Raw genomic sequence first — 22,935 nt, forward strand, 5'->3', positions numbered from 1 at the left:
ACATTTACTCACTTGGCCAGGAGAGTCAGAGCTGTCTGGCCCATTCCGGCACGGGCCGGCTCCCCGCTGCGTCGGCCCGTGTGATGCCACCAGCCAGGTGACCCCTGCCACACCTTCCCGCAGTTGCAGGCGCTCCAGGCCAGACCTGTGGGTCCCCATCCCCCGCATTGCGGCGGCACCGTGTCCTCTGTGCGTGCAGCATCCCCAGCCTCGCAGAGCTTTAAATGTTTTTATGTTTGTTTGTTTTTTAAATAACCTTGGGAGAAAAACCGGTAAACGAGCAAAAAGAAGGTTAGGGGGAGGGGGGATAGAGAATTCCGAGGGCTGGGATGGGGGAGGGGTTGGCGTGCGGGAGCGTACCATTCTGTTCGATGATGGGGTGGTCGAGCGAACTGCGTCGATGGGTGCAAGCCCCCGGCCACCTTAATTAGGGAAAGGCTCGGAGTGATAGGAGGGAGGAGAAGTGATGGGAGAGCCATGTGGCCGCTGGGAGCTCGAGGCGGCGGCGGCCCAAGTAATGGGCGATGCTCCCGCCCCCCCCCGAAAGGCTCAGAGTGGTACGTCCGGGGGCGGGGCCCGAGCTGCCCCGCGAGCTCCGCGGGGCTGGGGCTAAAGGCGGCTGCGGCGGCTTGGGGACGGCCACGGTCACAGTCGCGGTCATGGCGTATCCGGGGCATCCTGGCGGAGGCGGTTACTTCCAAGGCGGGGTGAGTGCCCGGGGATAGGTCCGAGCCCGGCCGTCTGCCCTCCAAGGGGAAGGGTCCGGCTCGCGGCGGAAGTCTCGGGTCCCCCTGCCCCGGGGCCGGACTCAGGCCGTCGGGGAGGCCCGGAAGCCTTTTCAAAAGAAAGCTTCCCTGCCACGGAAGAATAACTCGGGGCAGTAGGGAGCCACAGAGGATGAAAGCCTCCGCCGGGCCGGACCGGGCCGTGCTCTAGGCCGGTGTCTCCGGGCTCCCCCTGCGAAGGCTGTTTACTCCCGACGGGCTGATGCTGCGCAACGGGGGGGGGCTCCCCGCCGGCCACTCCCTCGTCGCGGGGGGGGGGTCCCCGGCCGGCATCTGGGGGGGAGCCCCCCGTATCCATGAAAGAGCACCCTCGGGCCGAGCGTCCGTGCAGACCCTTCCAACCGGCCGCAGGCTAAGTGTGTGCGGCCCTGGGAAACACGATGAGTTGTCCAGAGCCCCAGGCCGGCTAACGATGTGCTTGTGTTTGGTGGTTCACAGTACGGAGGTGCCCCCGGAGGCCCAGCTTTTCCTGGACAAAGTCAGGATCTGCTGTACGGATATTTTGCTGCTGTGGCTGGACAGGTTAGTGTTCCGTTTTTATCTTTTTAAAACATACTGCTAGATTGTACTTGTTGCGTAACTTACTGGGGTTGCAGCAGCCCCCTCCAAAAAAAAAAAAAAAACACATCAATTGAAACTTCTTTGCGAACATTCTTTTTAAAATCTACCTGTAGCTTAGTAGCTTTACTCCTACATTGCTTTCTCTTTTTAATTTAGTTTTTCATTTAACAAGCATTTATTTTTCTCTCCCACATTGAAAGAAGAAAAAAGAAAAACAAAACTCTTATAAGAAATATGCAGACGAAAGCAAAACAAATTCCCACATGGGCCAGATCCAGTAAAAGGAGTGGCCCAGTTTTCTATCTCGAGGCCATCACCTCTTTGTCCCTGAGGTGGGGATCCTGCTTGCTTCCTTCTCGGTCTGGTCCTTGCATAGATCCAAATGCTTGAGTATTTCATCGATGTTTTCTTTCATATCTTAGCTCCCGAATCATAGCTTTTTTCCTCTTAAAATGGGTCGATTAAAATACTCTTTTTAAAAAATCCATGTGCTTCTCTATGCCCTTTAAGAACCATCAATGTAAAAAAAGATGGAGAAATCCAAGTATTTTTCATTCTCAGAAATTGGAAGAAATGTGTTACTCATCATTTATTTTGGCTTAGGTCAAAACTGTGCTCATGACTGTGGCTGGAAACAAAACCCATCTCTTAAGTGTGTTTGAACGTTTGTCAGCTGTACAGATGTCTTGGAGAGTAGTTGAAAGTTATTTTGAAAGATTAGTGAGTGTGTAGTTTTAAGAGAAGAAATTGAGGAGCTGAATTCTCTAACTCCTACTTGGGGAGCTTGTGGGAGACTTATTTCAGTAGTTCATGATTTCATCCATGTGGGTGCTTCTCCCACCAATGTAAATTGTAAGCCCTTCACTCCTTTTCCTCAATAATGGATTTGTAGTTAGAAGGAATCCTTAGGGATCATCTAAACACCGCTCCCCCCATTTTACAAATGGGGAAATTGAGGCCCAAGGGAATTATGACTCAAGGCCACAAGTAATTGAGTAGAATTTGAATCCAGCGCATCCAGCTACAAGGCCTGTGTTCTTAGTACTGTGCACTACCACCTCCGTCTTATCGTAAATAACCCTTAGCCTGCTTTTCTCCAGGAACTTCCCAGGACCAAGGGTCATTTGGTAATTTTTTTCTATCTTGTGGATTAATGGTAGAGACCTTTGTGCCAGAGTGGATAGAGACGTCTCCTTCAGGCTAGGAAGACCAGGATTCTGGTCCTACTTCTGACATGCTAGTTCTTCGACCCTGGGCAGGTCACTTAACTTCTCAGGACTCTAAGCAGCCCTCTAAGATGATAAATTTCAGTTGAAGGAGGTGGAATCGTAGATTGAGTATCTATTCTCTGTTGGTCACTGTGGCCTGAAGTAAAGTTCATTCTGCAGGAGCCAACTTCCAAGAAAATGCTTTAGACACCATAGGTAGGAATTTTAGAAAAAGCAAGCATGGCATAGGTACAGTTTAATGAATTCAGAACTGACCATTCCCAGAGAATGTGCATGAAGGCGCCCAGACCCCTTTCTTTTTGAGTCTAACAGCAGTGCACAAGGCCATCGCTAACTTCGTTTTGTTTATGCTTGCCTGTCTGTGTGCTGAATCTGCAGTAGAACATTAGTTCTTTGAGGAAAGACACTGTTTTTGTTTTTTCCATTTGTGTCACAAGTGCTTGGCAGAGTTCCTTGTACATAACGGACACTTTACAAATGTTTGTTGAAATTTAACTGACTTAGAGGAATAATAATAATAATCATTGACATAGCAATTTAAATAAAACTAAGGTAGAAAAAGTGGCTGCTTTTATTATCCCCATTTTAAAGATGAAAAAACTGAGGCTGAGAAGTTAGGTGACTCGTCTAGAGTCACAAAATTTATAAGACTTTGAGGCAAGATTCTATCTCAGGCTTTCCTGACCCCAAGTCCAGCGCTCAGTCTACTCGCCCACAAGCTCATCGGATTTTTGGATGACAGGAACCTCAGAAAGATAACTGTCTCACTGAATAACATAATCACAATATAGTAAGAGTTCATCAGACTAACATGGGCCTGATCTAATCAGGTGAGATTTAATAGGAATAATGGGAAAATTTCTGCTTAGGTCCATTAAATTACAGGATGGAGGAGATTGGTTTGGCTCAACAGATGATCCTCTAGAAAAAGATCTAAGAGTTTCCAGTGACTGTAAATTTGATGTGAGTCCAGAACACGATGTCGCCTCCAGAAACACAAATAATACAGTTTCAGGCTTTATTCATTAAAGCCTGGTTTTCACAACACGGCACCTTAATAGCTCCATTGTATTCTGCTCTGTCAGCCCCCGTGTCTGCAATCTTGTGTTCCGATTGTTTTAGGAAGTACTTGGATGACCTGGTGTCCTTTCAAAGGAGGATGGCTAAACTCTTATCTCTCATCTGAGGATCAGTGGAAGACCTCAGGATATGTAGCCTAAAGGGGTAAAAAAAAAAAAAAAAAAACCCAGCAGGTGACACATGAAGCTGCCTTCTAAATGTTTTGGAAGTTTTATGTGATTGAGGAATGACTTATTTTGTGCTGACTCTGAGGACAGAATCATAGCCTTTGATATAGAAATGAGGAGGTTGCAGATTTTGACCCACTGTAATGAGGAAGGACTCCCCTGCCCAGCAGCCCAAAATGGGAATGTGCTTCACTTAAAAGGTAGTGAGTTCCCTCTCATTGGAGGTGTTCAAGTAGAGGTTGGATGATCAGTTTGGGGCGATTTAGATTAGGGAAGGGAATAAGCATTTATCAATTGACTGCTGTGTACCAGGCACTGTGGTAAGCATTCTGCAGATGTTAGCTTGTTTGATCCTCAAAACAACCCTAGGCGGTAGATACTGTTTGAGTCCCCATTTTATAGTTGAAGAACTGAGGCAGCCAGAGTTTAAGTGATTTGCCCAAGGTCCCACAGCTAGTAAGAGTTTGAAGCAGGATTTGAACTCGAGTTGTCCCGACCTTGCTAGGTGGCACAGTGTATAGAGCGTCAGGCCTGGAGTCAGGAAGACTCATCTTCTTGAGTTCAAATCCAGCATCATACACTTAATATCTGTGTGACCTTGGGCAAGTCACTTAACCCTGTTTGCCTCAGTTTCCTCATCTGTAAAATGAGCCGGAGGAGGAAATGGTAAACCACTCCAATATCTTTGCCAAGAAAACTCCAGATGAGATGACAGAGAGTCAGACGTGACTGAAGTGGTTGACCAACAACGTCCTGACTTAAGTCCTGAGGGCTTAGTGCTCCCTCCACCACGTTGCTGCCTGAATGAACTCCAGAGTCCTTGCTGCCTTTGGCTTCTGTGTGCCCAAGTACAGAGATGGTGAGGGTCCCAGGGGTTAGATATCATTCACTTTCAGGTGGTGGCCCTGGCTCTGGTTCAGCCTGCTCTCACTTAGTCAGTGTGGTGATAGGATGGCTTGGCTGCATCAAGGTGGTTCGGCTCTCATGCCTGTGACTTTTTGGTTTTGCTTTTACTCAAGCATGGAAGTAATACGTTATGCTAAAAATGTAGGGAGATGTCTGGGAGAAACATTTAAAATCGCACACGTAAAGTGGGTTGTCTGAGAGATGGGACGGAAAATGGAGTTGCAAGAGGGATGAGCACCCCGCTGAGCATCTACTTACCACCAGTGATAAGTATCTGAAACCCCAAGCTAAGGTAAACTTAAAGCAGAAGTATTTTTAGATGGCCTGTTACCCGGCCCAGTAAGTAACTCCAGCCTGGTTACCTTTCAGCCCCCTGGGCCCTGCCACCATCCGGGCTCTTCATTTCTAACTTCTTGCACCTGGTAGCAGGACTGGTCTTTTGTACATCTGCCGTTGACGCTGTTAGCTTGTGAAGACTTTTAAATGTGGATGAAGCTGAAAAAAAAAACAGGAAGAATGTTTAATGTGCAGCTCTTGCTTATTTATTCTCGTCCTCCTAGTGAACAGGTAGCAGCTAAGTATTAAAGAAATGATTTTCCAGATTCTATGAAAAGTTAACTAAACTGTTTTGCCCCTGCTTGAATAAAGCATTTTTTTATTTCCTAAGATAATTTGGTCTTTTTTCTAAGCAATAGGATGAGAGATAAAAAGATTTCTAGCCATCTGTTGCATAAATCATTTATGTCTAAAACACTCGACTTCGGCAGCTAGTTTTTCCCAGCATTGAAAGCATTAGTGCCTGAGGCAGGAATGGACTTATTTCATGCATATTTGATATCAAACACCGTGAAAGGAATTTGATTAGAACCGGAGCTTACGTGCATGAAAATGTTAGTACCAAATCAAACTAAGGAATTTATTGGCAATATTTAGAGGTTGTAGAATCTTCGATACGGAATGCATCAGGACGCCAGAGGCCATCTGGTCCAAACTTCCCACTTTCCAGATGGAGAAACTGAGGCCCTGACAGGGTTACTGACTTGTTCAACAACAGCTGAGTAGTAACGTTAGAGGGAGGATTTGAACCCAGGTAGGTACTTGAAATACTAAAATTTAAATGTAAATATTCTTAGTGTAGTAATCTTTTTTATATCAACATATACAATTATATTCAAATAATCTAATATTGAGTGTTGGCTTAACTTTGAAGATTTTATATGTGTGTGCTATGTTTGAGACTAACTCTAATCTGAGTATTAATGACCTGGTGATGTTATAAAAAGTTCACATACTGGTTTGTTTTCTTCAAGGTAAAAATATATACAGTTTCCCATTAAATCGCATTAAAAGGGGAATACTAAAGTATAGCTCTCCAAATATACTTGTTTTTTTTAAGTGATCTGCCCCTTTGTCTTGTCGGAATTACTTTTAATTCAAAATATAGAAATTAGGGTTGAAGTCTTCTATATGCATGACGCTACATTTAAACAATCCTTCAATAGTTTCTTTTATGTGGAAATCAGACTGAAATCTAACGAAAGGTTCCTACTGACCTCTTAGTCACCAAATCATAGTGTTTGAGTTTAGAGATCTAGTCCAACTTGCTCATTTTTCACACAGAGATTCTGGTTCACCCGCAGTCGCTCAGCTGCCAAGCTGGAATGAGCCCCCAGTTCTTCTGACTCCTCTCACTCCCCGGTTCTTTCCCCCACACCCTGCTTCCTCTCCTCCAGTAGCTTTTTGCCTCAGGCCTCATCATCCTTGGCCTCACTGTAGCATTTGACACTAACTGAGTTCTTAGAAACTTTGCTTGGCTTCCTGTTTGTGATACCATGCTATCTCTTGGGGAAACTGGAGCAGGGAGGAGGGAGGGGTTTGTTCTGATCGGGCTCTCGGCTTTTCATCTGAGCGGGATGGTTTCCAGTCACTTTCCACTAGAAATCAGAAGGGATGGAGATGCAACCACCTATCTACTCTCCATTTGTAGAAGGGTTGGAGACCCCTCTGTTACTGACAGTGCTGTACCTGCCGCCTTATCGCTGTGCTTTGTAGAAATGAAAGGAGCTCAAGGAAACCTCCAGTTTATACACTCTCCTGCCAAGACATTTTAGTGGCATGAATGATGGCCCCTTGCCTTGATAGGTCCCTCTTGTTGAGCAGCACAGAGAACAGAATACTGAAAGCGAAATCAAAACAAAAAAAAAGGAAATTATTGTGATCCTGTTTCCTCTTTGTTTTTGTTTTGTTTCAAAAGGATGGGCAGATAGATGCTGATGAGTTGCAGAGATGTCTGACCCAGTCGGGCATTGCTGGAGGCTATAAACGTAAGTCGATAATTCGAGTACTCTTACTATACTGTATTTTGACTGTTAGCCATGGGTAAAACAATTATGAAAGCTGAGGGCTTTTGTTCTGGTCAGCCATGTTAGGAGTCTTAACAGTCAGTGCCACTGAATTGCTGCTCATTTCTGAAGTTTAAAGTTTCATTTGAATCCTCAGTTTTCCATAATTTACTTCCATGCCTCCTCTTGGTGCTCGGTGAATCTTGTCCCCTTCAAAGCAATCAGCGTGGCTTGGGTTGCCCACCTTGCGGGGTACAGAAACGTGATTGCCAACCTTGACAAGGTTAGGGAACACTTTGTGTGCTATCGAATTTGTTCAGTTGATCACTAGTATAGTGATATAAACTTTTAACTATTATGTTTTTAATTTTTTAAGTGAAGGTATGGGGATCAGGAAAAAAATGGCATTTATTAAGCATTGCTCTTATGTTTTATGTGGAAGGGTACTGGATTTGGAGTCCCAGGACTTGGGTTTGAATCCCACCCCCTGCCACTTGGTGACTTTGTGCCATTGGACAAGTCCCCTAACCTCTGCTGGCCTCGGTTTCCTTATCTATAAAATGAGGGGTTGGGCTAGATGACCTCTAAGATTCCTTTCAGCTTTAAATAGGTGATCCCACCATCACCCTTCTCATGGTGACACTCTAGACATCTCAGAGAGAACTTTGGTTTAGTGGGTAGATCATTGGGTTTGGAGTCACAAAGACTCCTCAGATACCTACCATTTATGTGACCTGACGCAAGTCATTTAACCCCTCTCAGCCTTAGCTTCCTCATTCATAAAGTCAGGAAGTTCAGCTCTGTGATCCCTGAGGTCTCATTTCTAAGTCTTTCATCTTAAGCTGGCTGTCAGCCAACAGGTAGAGAGTTCTTTGCTAGGCCCGTTAAGAAAAAAAAAAAGATCCTAGCAAAAGGTCATTCTCTGGTCGAAGTTCTAAGCATTTGTCTGTATCCCTGTACGTGCAGATTTTATTTTGGGGATGCATTAGGGCATTTTAGCTTTAGATGCAGCTGGGGATTTTCTCTAAAGCTATTTTTTCTTCCTCTTATGATAGATCCATCCTTGGAGTGTTGTATCTTCATTAGTGAATATTTGAGGACCCATTGGATAAATTAATACCTCAATCCATATGTAAGAACTTGCATTTATTCTGAAGAACTCAGTATTTCAAACTGACGACATTGCTTATCTTTATAATCTTGAAGGTCCAATAGACTTGTCTCAGCTGTATAGGTAAAGAAACTAGAGCAAAACCACATAAACCAAGAAAATAATTTATCTCCTCATTATTGCTACTGTTGTCATTCTGTCGGTCATATCTACTATGTACCAGGCCCTGGAGATACAGAGCTTACATTCAATCTAGGTAGCTGTGTATTCGTAGAAGTATCTGCAAATACATAAGAGGAAATACAGGGTTAATTGGGGAGTTGGGGGGGTGACAGTCCAGTAGCAAGGGAGTAGGGGAGATCAGGAAAGGCCTCAAGCAGATTATGGTGTATGAGCTGCTCTTTGAAGGATTCTGGTTGTTAAGGGGAGGAAGAAGTAGATTTCATGCCTGGGGACAGGCTCAACATGGAAGGTGATATGTGAGGAATAGCTGGAGCCATTTGTCCAAGCTGGAGGCATGTGTAAGCCGGAAAGGTAGGTGGGAGGCAGGCTGTGAAGGGCATGAAATGCCCAGCAGAGCATCCTTGTTACCCTGGTCCTAGGCCCTCCCAGCCACGTTCCTGGACAGTGACAGCTGGGATCTGACAGGTCTTTTGCCTCAGCTTTACCCCTCCCCCCTCTCCACGCCTGGCTCTAAGGCTGTCACGCTGACTTTCTTCTGTGTAGAGTTGGCCTTTGCCCCTCTTCTGCTCAGAAGTCCTTCCAGTCTTCCTGTGTCCCACTGGCTTGAAACAGTTCAGGCCCATTCAAGGCTTTCCACGATCTGCTGGTGACCTTCCTTTTCAGGTTTATCTTGTATGACTCTCCACCCTCTGCCAGAATGGACTGCACTTCCCCAGACACACTGTGTGCTTCTTCCCTCTCTGTACCTGTGCCGTTCTCGATGCAGTCATTCAATTGTGTCTGCCTCTTCATGACCCCATTTGGTGTTTTCTTGGCAAAGATATTGGAGTGGTTTGCCATTTCCTTCTCCAGTGTGTCCCCATTTTACAGATGAGGAACCGAGGCAAGTAGGGATCAAGTAACTTGCTAGTAAGTATCTGAGGCTGAATTTGAACTCACATTTTCCCAACTCCAGGCCTAACTGCCCCTTTGAATTTCTACCCACCCTTAAAAGCCAATCTAAGTGGCACCTCCTCCATGAAGGCTTCTCTGATTCCTTTTATCGTCAACCTTCAGATAGCATGTTTTAGTACCTTTCTAATGTATTTACCACATTAGTTATCTGTGAACGGCTCTTTCTTGCTATGGTGTCATACATCAGGAATTGGATCTTTTCGAGTTGCCCACAATTGATAAGCCCTGCATCTAGCTTAGTAAGCATCTGTTGAATGGTACTGAATGTTTAGGGACTTGTGTGGGTATCCTCTAGGCCCTTGTTGAGTGAGTAATAATAGAAGTGGAACTAAAGCCTCAGATTTCTGGTTTTCCATGACACTCTCTGTTTGTTAAACTGTGTCTTTGTTAACGGCTAACTCAGTCGCTGTGGGATATATTACTGATGATGTAAGTTATTTACCCCTTCAAGTTTTCTCCTCTCCTGAATTCTCATCTTCCTCTTGTGCCTTGTCTTGTATCACTTGTGGCAACATCATTTGGACAGCTTTTTGTTTGCCTAAAGCCGTATCATTTCTGGTGAGTGAATCCTGTAGTGTTTTGAGCTGAGCTGTACCTGTCTTGAGTGTATGAGAAAAAGCTTCATTGGTCATTTTAAATGTTAAGGGATTCTGTCTAACCACGCCAGATGTTCATGTTATCTGTTTATCCGTGGCCATTTATTTGCTCAGGAATGATGGCTAGTTAACTACGTACATGTAGGAGTGGTTATCTAACAAAAGGAGAGCCTCATCCTTCAGTCTTCCTTCTTCTTTTCATTTTTTCACCCCTTTGTCAGGTCTTGTTTGCACCTCCTTCCCCACACCCACAGGACAGTGACAACAATGCTAGATCAGGCCTGCTTTGCCTCTTGTCTGGATTATTGCAACAGCCTCCTAATAGGAGGGGTTTGAGACCCCAACTTTCAGACATTTCTGGTTCCACTCCCACGGAGCTGCTGCAGTCATCTTCATAAAGCAGAAGTCATTGTGCTGATCTGACTTCTTGGATAAACCACACTTCTATCCATTTGTCAAGTAAAGCCCTCTATAACCAGGCTTCAGCTCACCCTCTCAAGCTTATTTTGCACATTGGCCTTGAATTCAGCGTTGCTGCCTTCTCACCCTGGCCCGGCCATTCCCTAGGCCATTCGTCGTCACCTCGGCCCCTTGGATATGTAGCATCATCCAAGGCTCTGCTCCGGTGATAGCTTCTGCAGGAAACTTCTGATCACCTTCGTGTATAGTATTTTGCTTCCTCAAGTTATCGTGGATGCATATAATTTGTGTCCCCTAAGTAGAAGGTATGCTCTTTGAGGGTAGGGACTAGTTTACCTTGTATCTTTCTAATCCCAGTGCCTAGAATGATGTCTTGTATCCAGTAGATGCTTAATAAATGCTTGTTGGAGTGGATTGGATTGATTTAGATTCTGAAATTTCAATTTGAGAAAACCACATTTGGGGATTACTTTAGTTAAATTACTATACCATTAAACATTCAGTTATCTGGACCTTGTGATTGGATTAATGTGCCCACTATGGTTATTTCATGGATTACTTCTTCCCAATTGAAATAATAGTATTGTCCCTTGAGCCTTAAAACAATAGTGATTGTAACACATGGTGTTGCGTGTTGTAATACAGAAATTGTTTAACTTTTCTACTGTTAAACTCACTAAGAAGACAAGTACAAACAGGAAAATTATGGATAGAATTAAATGGTGTGTTATTACTGTTTTTCATTAATATATTATTGAGATTGTTATACTCATGACATGAAAAACGTGTAGGGCAGATGTTCTTAATGGAAGATCCATGCAGTGTCCATGTGGGAGTCTGAACTTGGGTGGGGGAAAATTACATCTTTATTTCAATATAATTGGTTTCTTTGATACTCCTGTTTATTTTATTTTATTGCAATTTAAAACTTTCTTCTGAGAAGGGGTCCATAGTCTTCACCAGACATAAAAAAGATTAAGAACCCAATTTAGGAATATTTCATTTCTGAATTAGTCCTGGACCAAATGCTTTTTTTGGTGATCCTTGAGGCAAAAATACTGTTCTGTCATTCCCTGGCACTGCCCCATCCTTTGATTAAAACCAGTTAAACACAGGAAGTAAGGAAAAGAATATGGCCTGTCTGCAGCCTCTTAGCCTATCACTTGCCCACATTTCCCTTGAACAGGGACACATAAGGAAAAGTTGGATTGGCTAGGGATGGTGCCCCATAAAAGAGAGTGAAATAACTCCCTGGGCCGAGCTCCTCAGAGCTTCTACTTCATTCTGTCTGTTGTGTGGCGGGTCACATAGGCATGCAGAGAGAAAGAGCAGCAGAAGGGGAAAGGGGTGCAGGATCTTAGCACATCTTTAAAAAGCACATTTGTGGTCCCTTGCTCAAATGAATTTACGAAAAATGAGATGGCGTTGCCTAATCATTTCATGGCAGTAGACTTGTACCTAAGGTTAGCAATTTTTAAATCCATCCTTGACCCTTTTCCTCCTCTTTGAACTTTGAGGAGCTCTTTGGCTTCCTTCCTACACAAGGTTATATAGGTTATATTTTCAGGCAACTCTTAGGAAAGCTCTGTTTCAAAAACTTTGGTCAGGAGTCAGGAAACCTGGGTTCGTATCCTTGCTAAAGACTGTATTAGGTCTGTCATCACGGGCAAGTATCTTAACTTTTCAGGGCGTGAGTTTCCTCATCTGTAAAATGAGGCTAAAACACAGCATCTCCCAGTGTTCAGGTTTATAAGGAAAGCACATTGAAAAATCTTAGTTTATAGATGTTGGTTGCAAAAGGGGATTGCCAGGGTCTTTGGAGGTTTGGGGCCTGATAGAGGAAACCCTACATGCTTAAGAAGCAGGAATGAAGTCTCTTAAAAAAAAAAAAAAAAACCCAGCAAAGCCCTTTAAAGGCACTGCTTCTTTTTACTTATCTGTGAATAAGTGGAGTACTTGAAGGAACAGAATTGGACTGGAAGAAGCCCCCAAGCCAAGGGTAGTGTTTGGAGATGATCCATTCACTGAGATTTTTTTCAAAAATAGAAAACTTGTTTTCTGTCAAGAATTGCTGTTATTTTATAACTGCTGCTATTCATTTCATAAAAGGTAAGGATTTGGTTTAAATTTTATAAGGGGGGGCGGTTGGGGAAAGCTTAGCTTTAGTGATCTGTAAGTTTTACAGCTGCCCTTGATGAATTTTCAGGGCCAAGAACATTTTCCCCAGTCCAGGAAATATGTATGAGCTCTGTCCTGATTAACCTTTGGTTCTCCGTCCTGACTGTCACATCCTTCAGATTCTAGCATATAGAAGTTCTTGTGCATGTATTTAGAAGCAGTTCCTTTTCTATTCCATCTAAATCACCCTTTGCCTTGGCTTGAGTGTCTCTGCGAGGAGCGTGTGCTACCATAGTAATTGGCCTGGATGAGCTGAGCGGAGAAATGTTCCGCCCATGCAGCCTACCTCAGACTCCAGCCTCCAGCACACGATCTTGCTCCTGGTAGTAGGTTAAAGGCAAAGACAGCTTCATCTCCCACTCGTGCCCCACCCAGTTTCTGAATGAAAGCAGCCAGACCCAGAAAGCAAGAAAAAGAAGTCCAAGCTGTCACCTAGCGCTGTCGTCCATCCCCAGGAAATAAGTGGAAAGGCCTCTGAGCTGCAGCCCAGCCACCAAAGGCCGTGGTGTCTCAGGCGCGTATTGACTGTCATGCAGCATATTTCCAGCAAGCCTCATTACCTCATTTGCTAACCCAGGATATGTCTTAAGAGATGCAGAGTTGGGGGGAGGTGACCTCAAAGGGCTAGGCATGCTGACAGCTTGACACTGAAGGAAAGGAGGCAACAAAGCTCAGACAGTCCACACCATCGTGGCGCCTTGTAACAGTCTCCAATATTTTAGCTTGAGAGTAAGGGATCTGTCCTCCCCATATTAATAGTTTGTGATGCCACTAAAGTACCCCAGGATACCATAATTGATACTATAATGATGACACTGAGTTAGCACAAGATTTCATCATGGAAGCAGCATGGAAAACAGTCAGGACGTTGGGCTTAGAGTCACGAAGACCGACCTAGGTTCAAATGTAGTCCCAGATAGCTGTGTGACCCTGGGCAAGTCAATCATTTAAGCTCTTTGTGCTGCCTTGGTGAAGAGAGTTCTCACACCTGCAGTTCCCTATACCTCAGAAGGTAGGGAGATGTCCATCAAAATGGTGAAAATGAACACTTTTGTGTCATGAAGGGGAGAAACGCCTCAGTTATCTATAAGATTCATATAAAGAATATTTTTTTTCTCCGAGGATCCTGAAAAAATGATGTATCATTATATTGCTATTAAGTCGATTCCAAGAAGAAATAGTTCTCACCTTCATGATATACTTTGCAGTGGCTTAGATGCTTAATAAATGTGGGAATAATTTGACTGTATCCAATCAAATTGGAATCTGGGTAATGGTATTACAATATTGGCTATATGTTCTTTTTTGCTTTGACAGCTTTCAACCTGGAGACTTGCAGGCTTATGGTCTCAATGTTGGATGTATCCTTTTAATGCTGAAATTAATGTTATAATTGTGACGGTGATGTTTTCCCAGACTAATGAACAGGTTTAACCCAAAGGTAATGTTCAGTAATATACAAAATATTATTAGCATTTTATTGAAGTAAGCAGTTATAAAATGTTGATAGAATTTTGAGGGAGTAAAGGAAGTCTGTTAACCTCTTTATGAATGAAAAACAATATCCCGAAAAAGATCAAGTTAAGTGCAATTCAGAGCTGCCAACAGAGTATCATTTTTCTTGAGATTTCAAAGGCTAAGATGATTTGAACAGTGACGATACTGTATTGTGTCTCTTGTCATTTGGGGGGCAAGGAGGACAGCCAATTTTTTTGGCATAGTAATGACTGTGAATTCGTTTGACAAAACACATAAGGGTGGTGTTGACTATACATGAAACATTTTATTTTATTTAAATTTCATAGATTTTATTTTTGACCTCCACATCTTAAAAGAACAAGTGAATGTCTGAGGATGGCATGACAGCCGTTGAAAATTTTGATTTTAGGGGCGCTTAAGTAGAAGTGTAGGGTGCTAGACTGATTGTCGGATAAGGAAAGTGACAGTGTGATGTTTTGTCCTGGCCATTGTTGACTGGAAGATATCCAGAAGTGGTGGGGCGAGAGGATTGTTTGAAGAAAATTGAAGATAGCCTGGGCAGGGGGAAAGACATGATAACGGTTTTCAAATATTTGCAGGTTGTCTTGTGAGGCTGGACTTAGTCTCCTTAATAATTAGAAGATAGAACCATGTGACCAAGGGGTAGAAATTGTAGGGAAGATTTTAATTCAGTATAAGGAGAAACTTAAACCCAAAAATGAGGTAGCAGGTTCTGTGTCATTGAGGTATTTTAGGTGGAGGTGAGTATTTAGTGTGTTTGAAACAGTGGCATCAGAATGCTTCTGCTCTCTTGACTGAGGAGGGTCTTTGAATTGGGAAAGGAAAGAATAAAAAAAAATCAGTAGTTGATTAGCAAGATGATCGAGGAAAGAGCAAAAAAAAAAATATAGTTATGCTCTTTCCCTTTTCGCCAAGGCTGTTAAACTGCTTGCATCAGGGCAGTAATAAATACAAAATATCTGGATTTTGGCAAATACTTTTTTGGCATCTTTTATGATTTTTAGGTGGACAAGGGATTAAATTAATGATCCCTAATCTTTTCAAGTTGGAGGATCTGTTTTAATGCAACAAAATTTCTTAGACATGACCATAATTTCTACTAGTAGTATCTGTTGATTGAGAAAATAAATGATGACAAAGCTTCCATAAATTCAGCAATGCCTTTAAATGAATTTGTTTTCTTTATCACAGAAGCTACATTCATTTAAAAAATAATCCATACGTGTGAGACAAATATCATAACTAATGTTATTCAGCCAGTAGAAGATGTGTTTGTTTGTGTATTATGCCTGATTCATGCTATTTTTTTTTTTTGCTGGATTTAAAGATACAAACAATTACATTTCATGCACATCAAGTTTTATGGATCTGGAATAATACTATTAAATGGATTCAGAATTGGTTGAATGACTGAATCTGAAGAATAATTCTGAGTAGATTAATGTCAGTATGGAAAGAGGTCTCCAATAGACTGAGGATTTGTCCTTGGTCCTACACTATTCAGCATTTTAATTAATAACTATGAAGAACAAAATGATGCGCTTATGTCAGATTTGCAAATAACACAAAACCGGGAAGAGTAGCTCACCTGTTCGATGATGGAATTAGGATCCAAAAAAAAAATGGAAGTCAGATATATAGATATATGTATGTATATTATACATGTTATATTTGTATATTACATATAACATCCTATGTTGTGATATAACGTCCTATAATGTGATGCAGCATCCTATACTTGATTCAAAAAACAAACTGCATAAGAACATGGTAGGAGAGGAATGGCTAGATAATATTCCATGTGAAAATACACAGGAATTTTTGTGGATTGTAAGTTCAGAGTGAGTCAGTCTTTTGACATGTTAGCCAAAAAAGTTAATGTGACTTTGGACTGCCTTAGAAGAGACATAGCGTCCGGAAAAAAGGAAGTGATATTCTACTTTATTCAGTCCTGTTAAGACTATATCTGGAGTATTAGGTTCAGTCTTAGGTACCATATTTTAGGAAAGATATTGATAAACTGTAGGACGATTGGGATTGTGAGGGGACTGTAAACCACAGCATATGAAGATGGGCTGAGAGACCTGCAGGTTTTTAGCCTGGAAAAGAAAGGGCTTTAGTGGGACAAGAAAGCTGTCTTCAAAGGCATATGAAAGAGAGATTAGGGTTGTTTGACTTGCCCCTGGAATGCAGAGTTGCAGAAAGGCTGATTTTGGCTCAATGAAAAGGAAAAAAATCCAACCATCCAAACACAGAATGGGCTAACTCAGAAAGTGGTGGTTTCCCCATCACTAGAGGGCTTAAGGTGAAGGCCTGAGCAGCAATACTTGGTGGGGATGTTTAAATTCTAGTTAGTACATGGGATCTAAAGTAGGTGTGAAATAAAGCTACACTACCATAACTGTATGACAGAGACCTCAGAATTTTGAAGAAATTCAAAACTGTAATTGTTAAGACCAGTGTCTAGAATGGATAACCTGACCTTAAAAATGTTTACTATAAATGAAGGTTGGCAGATTTCCAAAGCCATTTCTATAGAGAATAAGGGTTCCTGATAGATTCTTGGGAACTTCATAATGATGAGCCTGATATCCTTAATGGGCAAGCTTGTGGTTAGAGTAGGACCATTGAACACTTTAGGAAGGACAGTCTTCGAGGAGAAAGGCAACAGCACATCTCTAACAAGGAAGTCATTCCTCACATAGTGTCAAATGCATTCTCTCTCTGCACCCCCACGCTCCACTTCATATATATGTATGTATGTGTATATGTCTGTTCTTCATGTGCAAATTTAAAATTTACTAAATAACCTTGGGGGAATGGTCTCAGGTGGGAAAAGCCAGTCTCCTCCAAATCCCAGGTAGGCATCCAAGTGGCAAACCACCTGGCCTGTTAAAGACCAATTAGAGCTGAGCTGTTACCTGAGATGGCATTGCCAGGCCTTGGTTATGGTTTAGGCCTTACTTTAGTAGCTTAGGGAATCGGAGACCTTGGGTCAAGATTATTTAGTGAGTCATTTATCCAATACATCTCTGTTAGTAATTTAGTGAGTGCATTTCTGTTAGCAAGACTAATTTCTGTGCCTAGCTGATAGAATGGTTCTCTTGATTTTATGATCACACCTCATGTTCCAGATGATATGGTTTATAAAAAATTGGAAATTATATAAAATTTTGCCTAACATAAATAAATATATAAAGTCACCTCATTGTAGACCACAGCTGTGATTTAGTATGGGATTCCCCTCCCCCCATCCAGGAAGTGATGACATTTCCTCACTTCTGGATCTTTCCTTTGATTGTATACGGTGTTTATTTTGGAAGTAAACCAGTCGTATTCATTAACTGTCATTCAGAGGGACATGTCTGGCACCATGGGTTTTAATGAATTTAAGGAACTTTGGGCTGTGTTGAATGGCTGGAGACAACACTTCATAAGCTTTGACAGTGACCGAAGTGGGACAGTGGACCCACAAGAGCTGCGGAAAGCCCTGGAGACTATGGGTAAGTGATCATAATGAGACAGTTTTCTAGTTGCTAGAAGTCATAGTTGACCCAGACCAAAAAATAGATGTTATTCTTTTCCTAGATTTTCCAGAAATTAATGTGATGTTAGTAATTGGAATAGATTCTGGTTTACAGAATTTATTTGAAGTGCCTCCTCCAAAAAAAATTTGAGAGACTTAAAAATACATTTTTTTATAATGAAGAGGAAAAATCGGCAAAATTGATCAGTCCATCAAAAAAAAATTTTTTTGACAATACCATTGGACCTTTGCTCCCCCACACACACCTCAGCAAAGGAAAGTCAAAGGTGTCTCCTCATATCCCTAATAGACTTTCAGCCATTGTCATTTGATTTTTTTTTTCTGCTTTTTTTCCCTCCCATTTAGGATTTAGATTGAGCCCCCAAGCTGTGACTTCAATTGCAAAACGATACAGCACGAATGGAAAGATAACCTTTGATGACTACATTGCCTGTTGTGTAAAACTTAGAGCTCTCACTGGTATGTTCTAGGAAAGTAACACTACTGGTATCCACTTGCAGACTTCATTTTTGAGATACTGCTCTTCCTAGATAGTGCTGGGCTTTTTCCTAACTGGAATGCCAATTAATGCTGTTAATGATGGGCAGTACTAATACTACAGCTTATGTGTTTACCCCCCCCGCCCCCCACCCATCCCCTTTTTGTATTTGCTCTTCCCAAGATGGCATAGTAAATCTTTTGGCAGATAATTTCCTTCACATTATGCTAATTTTAACTAGATTTTATTGCCCCTGAAATAGATAAAATAAATAACTGCTGCATGCTGATTTTATTTGATTTTGATCAAGTCACAGGAGGACCCCAGTGGTTTGTTACTGAATACAAACTGATTAGATCCTTTTGGAAAGAATTAAAACATTGCCTAGCTATTTCAGGTTTTTTTGGAAGAAAGAAATTTTAATATTTCATTCTCTTTGTTTCTTCTGTCTTTCCTTCCACATGTATAATTTTTACGTTACATGACATCTGTCATATCTCTTCTCCCATTCCATGACTCCAATTTCCATAAAATTGTAGGACAAATTTCATTCATTCAACAAGCATTTCTTGAACATCTGTGAGATATATATGATTTTTTCCCCTGTAAGACACAATTGAAATGAGTTGTAGAGTGATTTGAGTCACTGTCCTGGGGGTAGTAGAGGTTGCTAATCCCTTTATTTACTGCCAAATTAATATGTCATTAATGTGTCATCTTCAGGTATTTGAAATTTGAAAAGTCACGTCTTCATAACTTAGTTAGTAATCTGGATAATTGTGACACAGTGGATAGACTTGGGTTCACTTCCTACCTGATACAGTAGCTGTGTGACTCCAGGCAAGTCACTTAATCTGAGCCTCATTCTGTAAAATGAGAGTTTTGTGAAGATGAAATGAGATAATATTTGTAAAGTGCTTTGCAAACCTTAAAGCACTATATAAATGCTAGCCATCATTATAGAAAGGAGTTAGCAGTTACAGATGTTTGGTTTCTTGTAAACTGTATGCATATATGCTCTTTGTTTCTTTGGAAGTTTTTTGGAGTCTAATTGTACAACATGAATTGAGCTTTATTATCAGGCCAAAGTTGCAAATAATAGAAATTTTAGGAAAAGTCCAAAATCATTTCATTTTAATAATAATTGTGATTGTTTGTAGTATTCATGCTGCCTTTTAACTTGGCCCAAGTCTTTATGAAAGATCTGTCCTAAATTCATCCTTTCTGTAATACAGATTTGTTTTATTGCTTTGTTTATTTTGAAATAACCTAATTTTTTGCCATCGCTTACTAAATTTAACCCCATGTTATTTTGATTTTTCTGAAAAGCTAAAAAAATCATGTGAATGTCATGAGAAAATATTGCACCTTTACTTTCCCTGTTGTTTTTTCAGATAGTTTTCGAAGAAGGGATACAGCTCAACAAGGTGTTGTGAATTTCCCATATGATGATGTAAGTTTTGGTGAACTGCTTGAGGTTTTGGTGGGGGGATAAGAGTGACTGTGTTGATTGAACTCTAGCAAGCTCCCTTTTGAAGTCCACTCTACTCTTGAAACTACTAATCTGGTGCCGAAATCAAGGTTTCGATGATCTGTAAGAGTTGGTAACCTTTTTTCTTAGTGAAAGGGATGCCTTGTTTGCAAGGCATCGCTGGCATGATGAGATACATCTACTTTCTACCATATTCATGCCCTTTGAGTCACTACCATTGTGATTTCTCCCAGGGTTCTAAAGTGATATGAAGTCTTAGATGGTGGCAGTAGCTTCCATAGTGCTGTAAAATTTGAAAGGAACTTTAATAACTGTAGCCCTTGTGAAATCAATAAGAGGAATGGGAAGAGCACTCTGGGTAGTCAGGAGATATGGGGAGGAATCCTGGCTCCAGCATTTACTTACGAGGCTAACTTTGAGCAAATCACTTAACTCACCTAGGCCTCAGTTGAAAAGAGCGGTGGCATTTTAACTTTTTATTTTTTTCTATGTAGAATCTGCAAAAATAATTTTTGAGTTGAGAGATTCCCAGCATCTATTACATGGGGCTCCTAGCTATTCCTTCTGAATAAACATAAACTGTTTTTTCGGAGTAAGGTAGTGGAAAAAATTAAGATTCAGGAACTAAAAGTGCTAATGCAGACAATAGCGTAGTTTCCAGTAGGTTTAAGAATTATGCACACTAATGGATATTCTTCTCCATTATGGTCTTATTGGATTATTTTGTCAAACCACTGTTAAGATTCTCCATTATGGTCTTATTGCATTATTTTGTCAACCCACTGTTAAGATTTCTAAAAACAAATTTAAAAACAGTGATGATAATGTTTAAAGGCTTTTCCTTGCAGTCTTAGAAGACCCTAAATGATTGATAGCATAAATACAAAGTCTAATCATCATGGTGTGTGTTGCAGTACTCTATCCAGTAAAATTTCCGTAGTCTTAAATAACACCCAACGATAATAGAATCAGTAGTTGTAAGTATAATAATTGAAAGAAGAGGGGGCATCTCGGTGGCGCAGTGAATAGAGCTCTAGCCTTGGAGTCAGGAAGACCTGAGTTCAAATCCAGCCTCAGACACTTAACACTTACTAGCTGTGTGACCCTGGGCAAGTCACTTAACCCCACTCGCCTCTCCAAAAAGCAATAAAATAAATAAATAAATAAATGACAACAAGTAATTGAAAGAAGGCATGCCATGACGTTTGTTGCTGTTGCTTCGATAGAGTCTTTTATATGAGAATCCCTTAAATTGTGAAGATTTTTTGAAACAGAAAAGACCTCCTCATAACAGCAGTGATCTACTGAGACTGTTAGGCCTTTTTTGTTTTGTTCTAGCAAGTTCATGGGCTTTTGCTATAGATAGGGTATCTTTAAGAGTACAATCTTCACTGCTCTTGTTCAACATTGAAACTTTTTTATTATTATTATAGAAAGGAAGTCTTCTCATAATGAAAGTATAAAATACCATGTGTAAATGATCTATTCTTGGGCACATTGTAACGTTGACTTTTTTTCACCCCACAGTTCATACAGTGTGTGATGAGTGTCTGAATCAAAGGAAGAAGATGGTGGGCACAACCAACATTCCTGTTTGCATTTTGCTTTGCATTTGTTTATCTGTCATCTGTAATGTGTGTAATTTAACATTGGCATATTCGCAAAGATTCATTTTGTAAAGGTTTATTGCTTTATATACAATTAAGGTTTTTGTTTTTAGTTTTGGTAATAAATGTTTATTAAAAAAGGAATTTTAATAACTGGAGATCAAGTGTAACACATCTTGCCTTGAGTTTGGGCATTCCCATGAGCCATTGTTAATCATGCTTTATTTTCTTGCTAAGCCACTATTATATAAATTTAAAATGGTAAACTGTTTGAGCCATGCTAGTGTATTTTCCATCAAAATCTACTAAAACCTTTTAATGAATGTGTGATGGTTGTCTTCCCTTTTATATAGAAGCTTGTCATCTTCATGGCAGTAAGTGTTGAATAAGTCATTATTTAAATAATTCATACCCATCCTATGTGTAAAAAGACAAAAGAATGTGGTGATCCAAATCTGTATTTAAGCTTTCTTTTTTGAAAACCAAATGATTTGTTATTTAATTTTAGTTCTGAATTTTGCCCCTTGAGTGTTCTTCATAGGCTATGAATGTGGACAGACCCCAAAATTTCTCAGTTGAAATTTGCATTTTCTGTTTTCTGAATCCCTTCACAGACTTAATGGCACTATAATTGCCATAATGACAATAAGCTAAAGAGGAAAAAAAAAGTGGGGCTCATGGGAGGAGGAGGTATCAACCTGGCAACTATCTTCAGGTTCTCAAGCCCTCTCAGCCACAGCCCCTGAAGACCCACAAAGGAAAGTTCTTAGCACTAAAATCTGGGGGTTGTCTGACATATGACTTAATGTCAGAAATGGCCTTGATTTTTTCAGTAGGAATGATGCTAAAGAAGATGCTGTCACCTACATTGATCACGAAGCCTTATTTTATTTTTGGAACATTAATTGTAAAGTTAGTTCAGGTAAGGTCTTTGCCAAGTTTGGAACAGCCCAGTACAGGGCTGTTGGTTGCATGTGGGTTACAATCCATTTGGAAGCAGTTCAGGGTGCCATTTTGTTTTGGGGCCAACAAGGAAGGATCCTCATCCATTCTCTCTTCCCTGCCATACACCATTGCCCACCCAGCCCCTGCCTAGGTATTTTCCAAGGGCCGTACTACTAATTTTTTCCTTTACAAGTGTGTTAGCACTGAGAAGCAGGATAGAAAGAACTACTGTGCTGAAGGAGAACAAGACCCCCAGCTCACGTTTTGAGGTTTGACTTTCTGGCTTGCTTATTCAAATGCATCTGCCCATTTGCTGATGAGCTTGGTTGATGGTAGAATGGAACAAATATTGGATAAACTTGGTTGACCACATTTGAGTCTTGGGTTACGCCTACTCTCTGACAACTTATTACCTCTCTGACCAAGTTACCTGACCTATCAGCCTCAATTTCCTCATCTATAAAGCTTTTAACAGGGTTGAGATTATCCAATGAGTATATGTAGAATTCTTTGCACATTTTAAAATACTGCATAAATCAGTGATTCTTTAGTATTAGATTATAATAAAATGATGCATATGAAAACACTTTACATTTCTAATATGATTAAGAATATGCTACAGGACAGTAAAGTGGGCTGATTATTCTGTTCAGTGACTTTCTTAAGCAGTTTCCTGAGATAATGCCTGAGGACAGGAAGTGGCCTTTTCTTGACAAATTTGAAGTCTCTCTCCCCCTCATTAATTATAACTGAGGCCCTCTAAGTTACTCTGGAATCTCATGTTTCCTTATTTCTATTTTATGTTGGAATCTGTTTCACCCATTGTGTACTTTCATTTTAGCTACACTCATTTC

The 22,935-nt window shown here is 41.1% G+C and overlaps 1 protein-coding gene across 1 annotated transcript; it reads left to right on the plus strand.

The window, feature by feature from the left end:
- Nucleotides 1-598: 598 nt before the first annotated feature.
- On the plus strand, nucleotides 599-21,463 carry SRI (sorcin). The gene is made up of 8 exons (XM_027847812.1): nucleotides 599-707; nucleotides 1,224-1,307; nucleotides 6,983-7,052; nucleotides 13,830-13,873; nucleotides 17,368-17,515; nucleotides 17,905-18,018; nucleotides 19,432-19,490; nucleotides 21,057-21,463. The coding sequence occupies exons 1-8, from the start codon at nucleotides 660-662 to the stop codon at nucleotides 21,081-21,083; spliced, it is 594 nt and encodes a 197-aa protein (XP_027703613.1). The 5' UTR covers nucleotides 599-659; the 3' UTR covers nucleotides 21,084-21,463.
- Nucleotides 21,464-22,935: the final 1,472 nt, after the last annotated feature.

The sequence above is a fragment of the Vombatus ursinus genome, unplaced genomic scaffold (genome assembly GCF_900497805.2).
Source record: "Vombatus ursinus unplaced genomic scaffold, bare-nosed wombat genome assembly UNPS02005459.1, whole genome shotgun sequence".
Classification (NCBI taxonomy): domain Eukaryota; kingdom Metazoa; phylum Chordata; class Mammalia; order Diprotodontia; family Vombatidae; genus Vombatus; species Vombatus ursinus.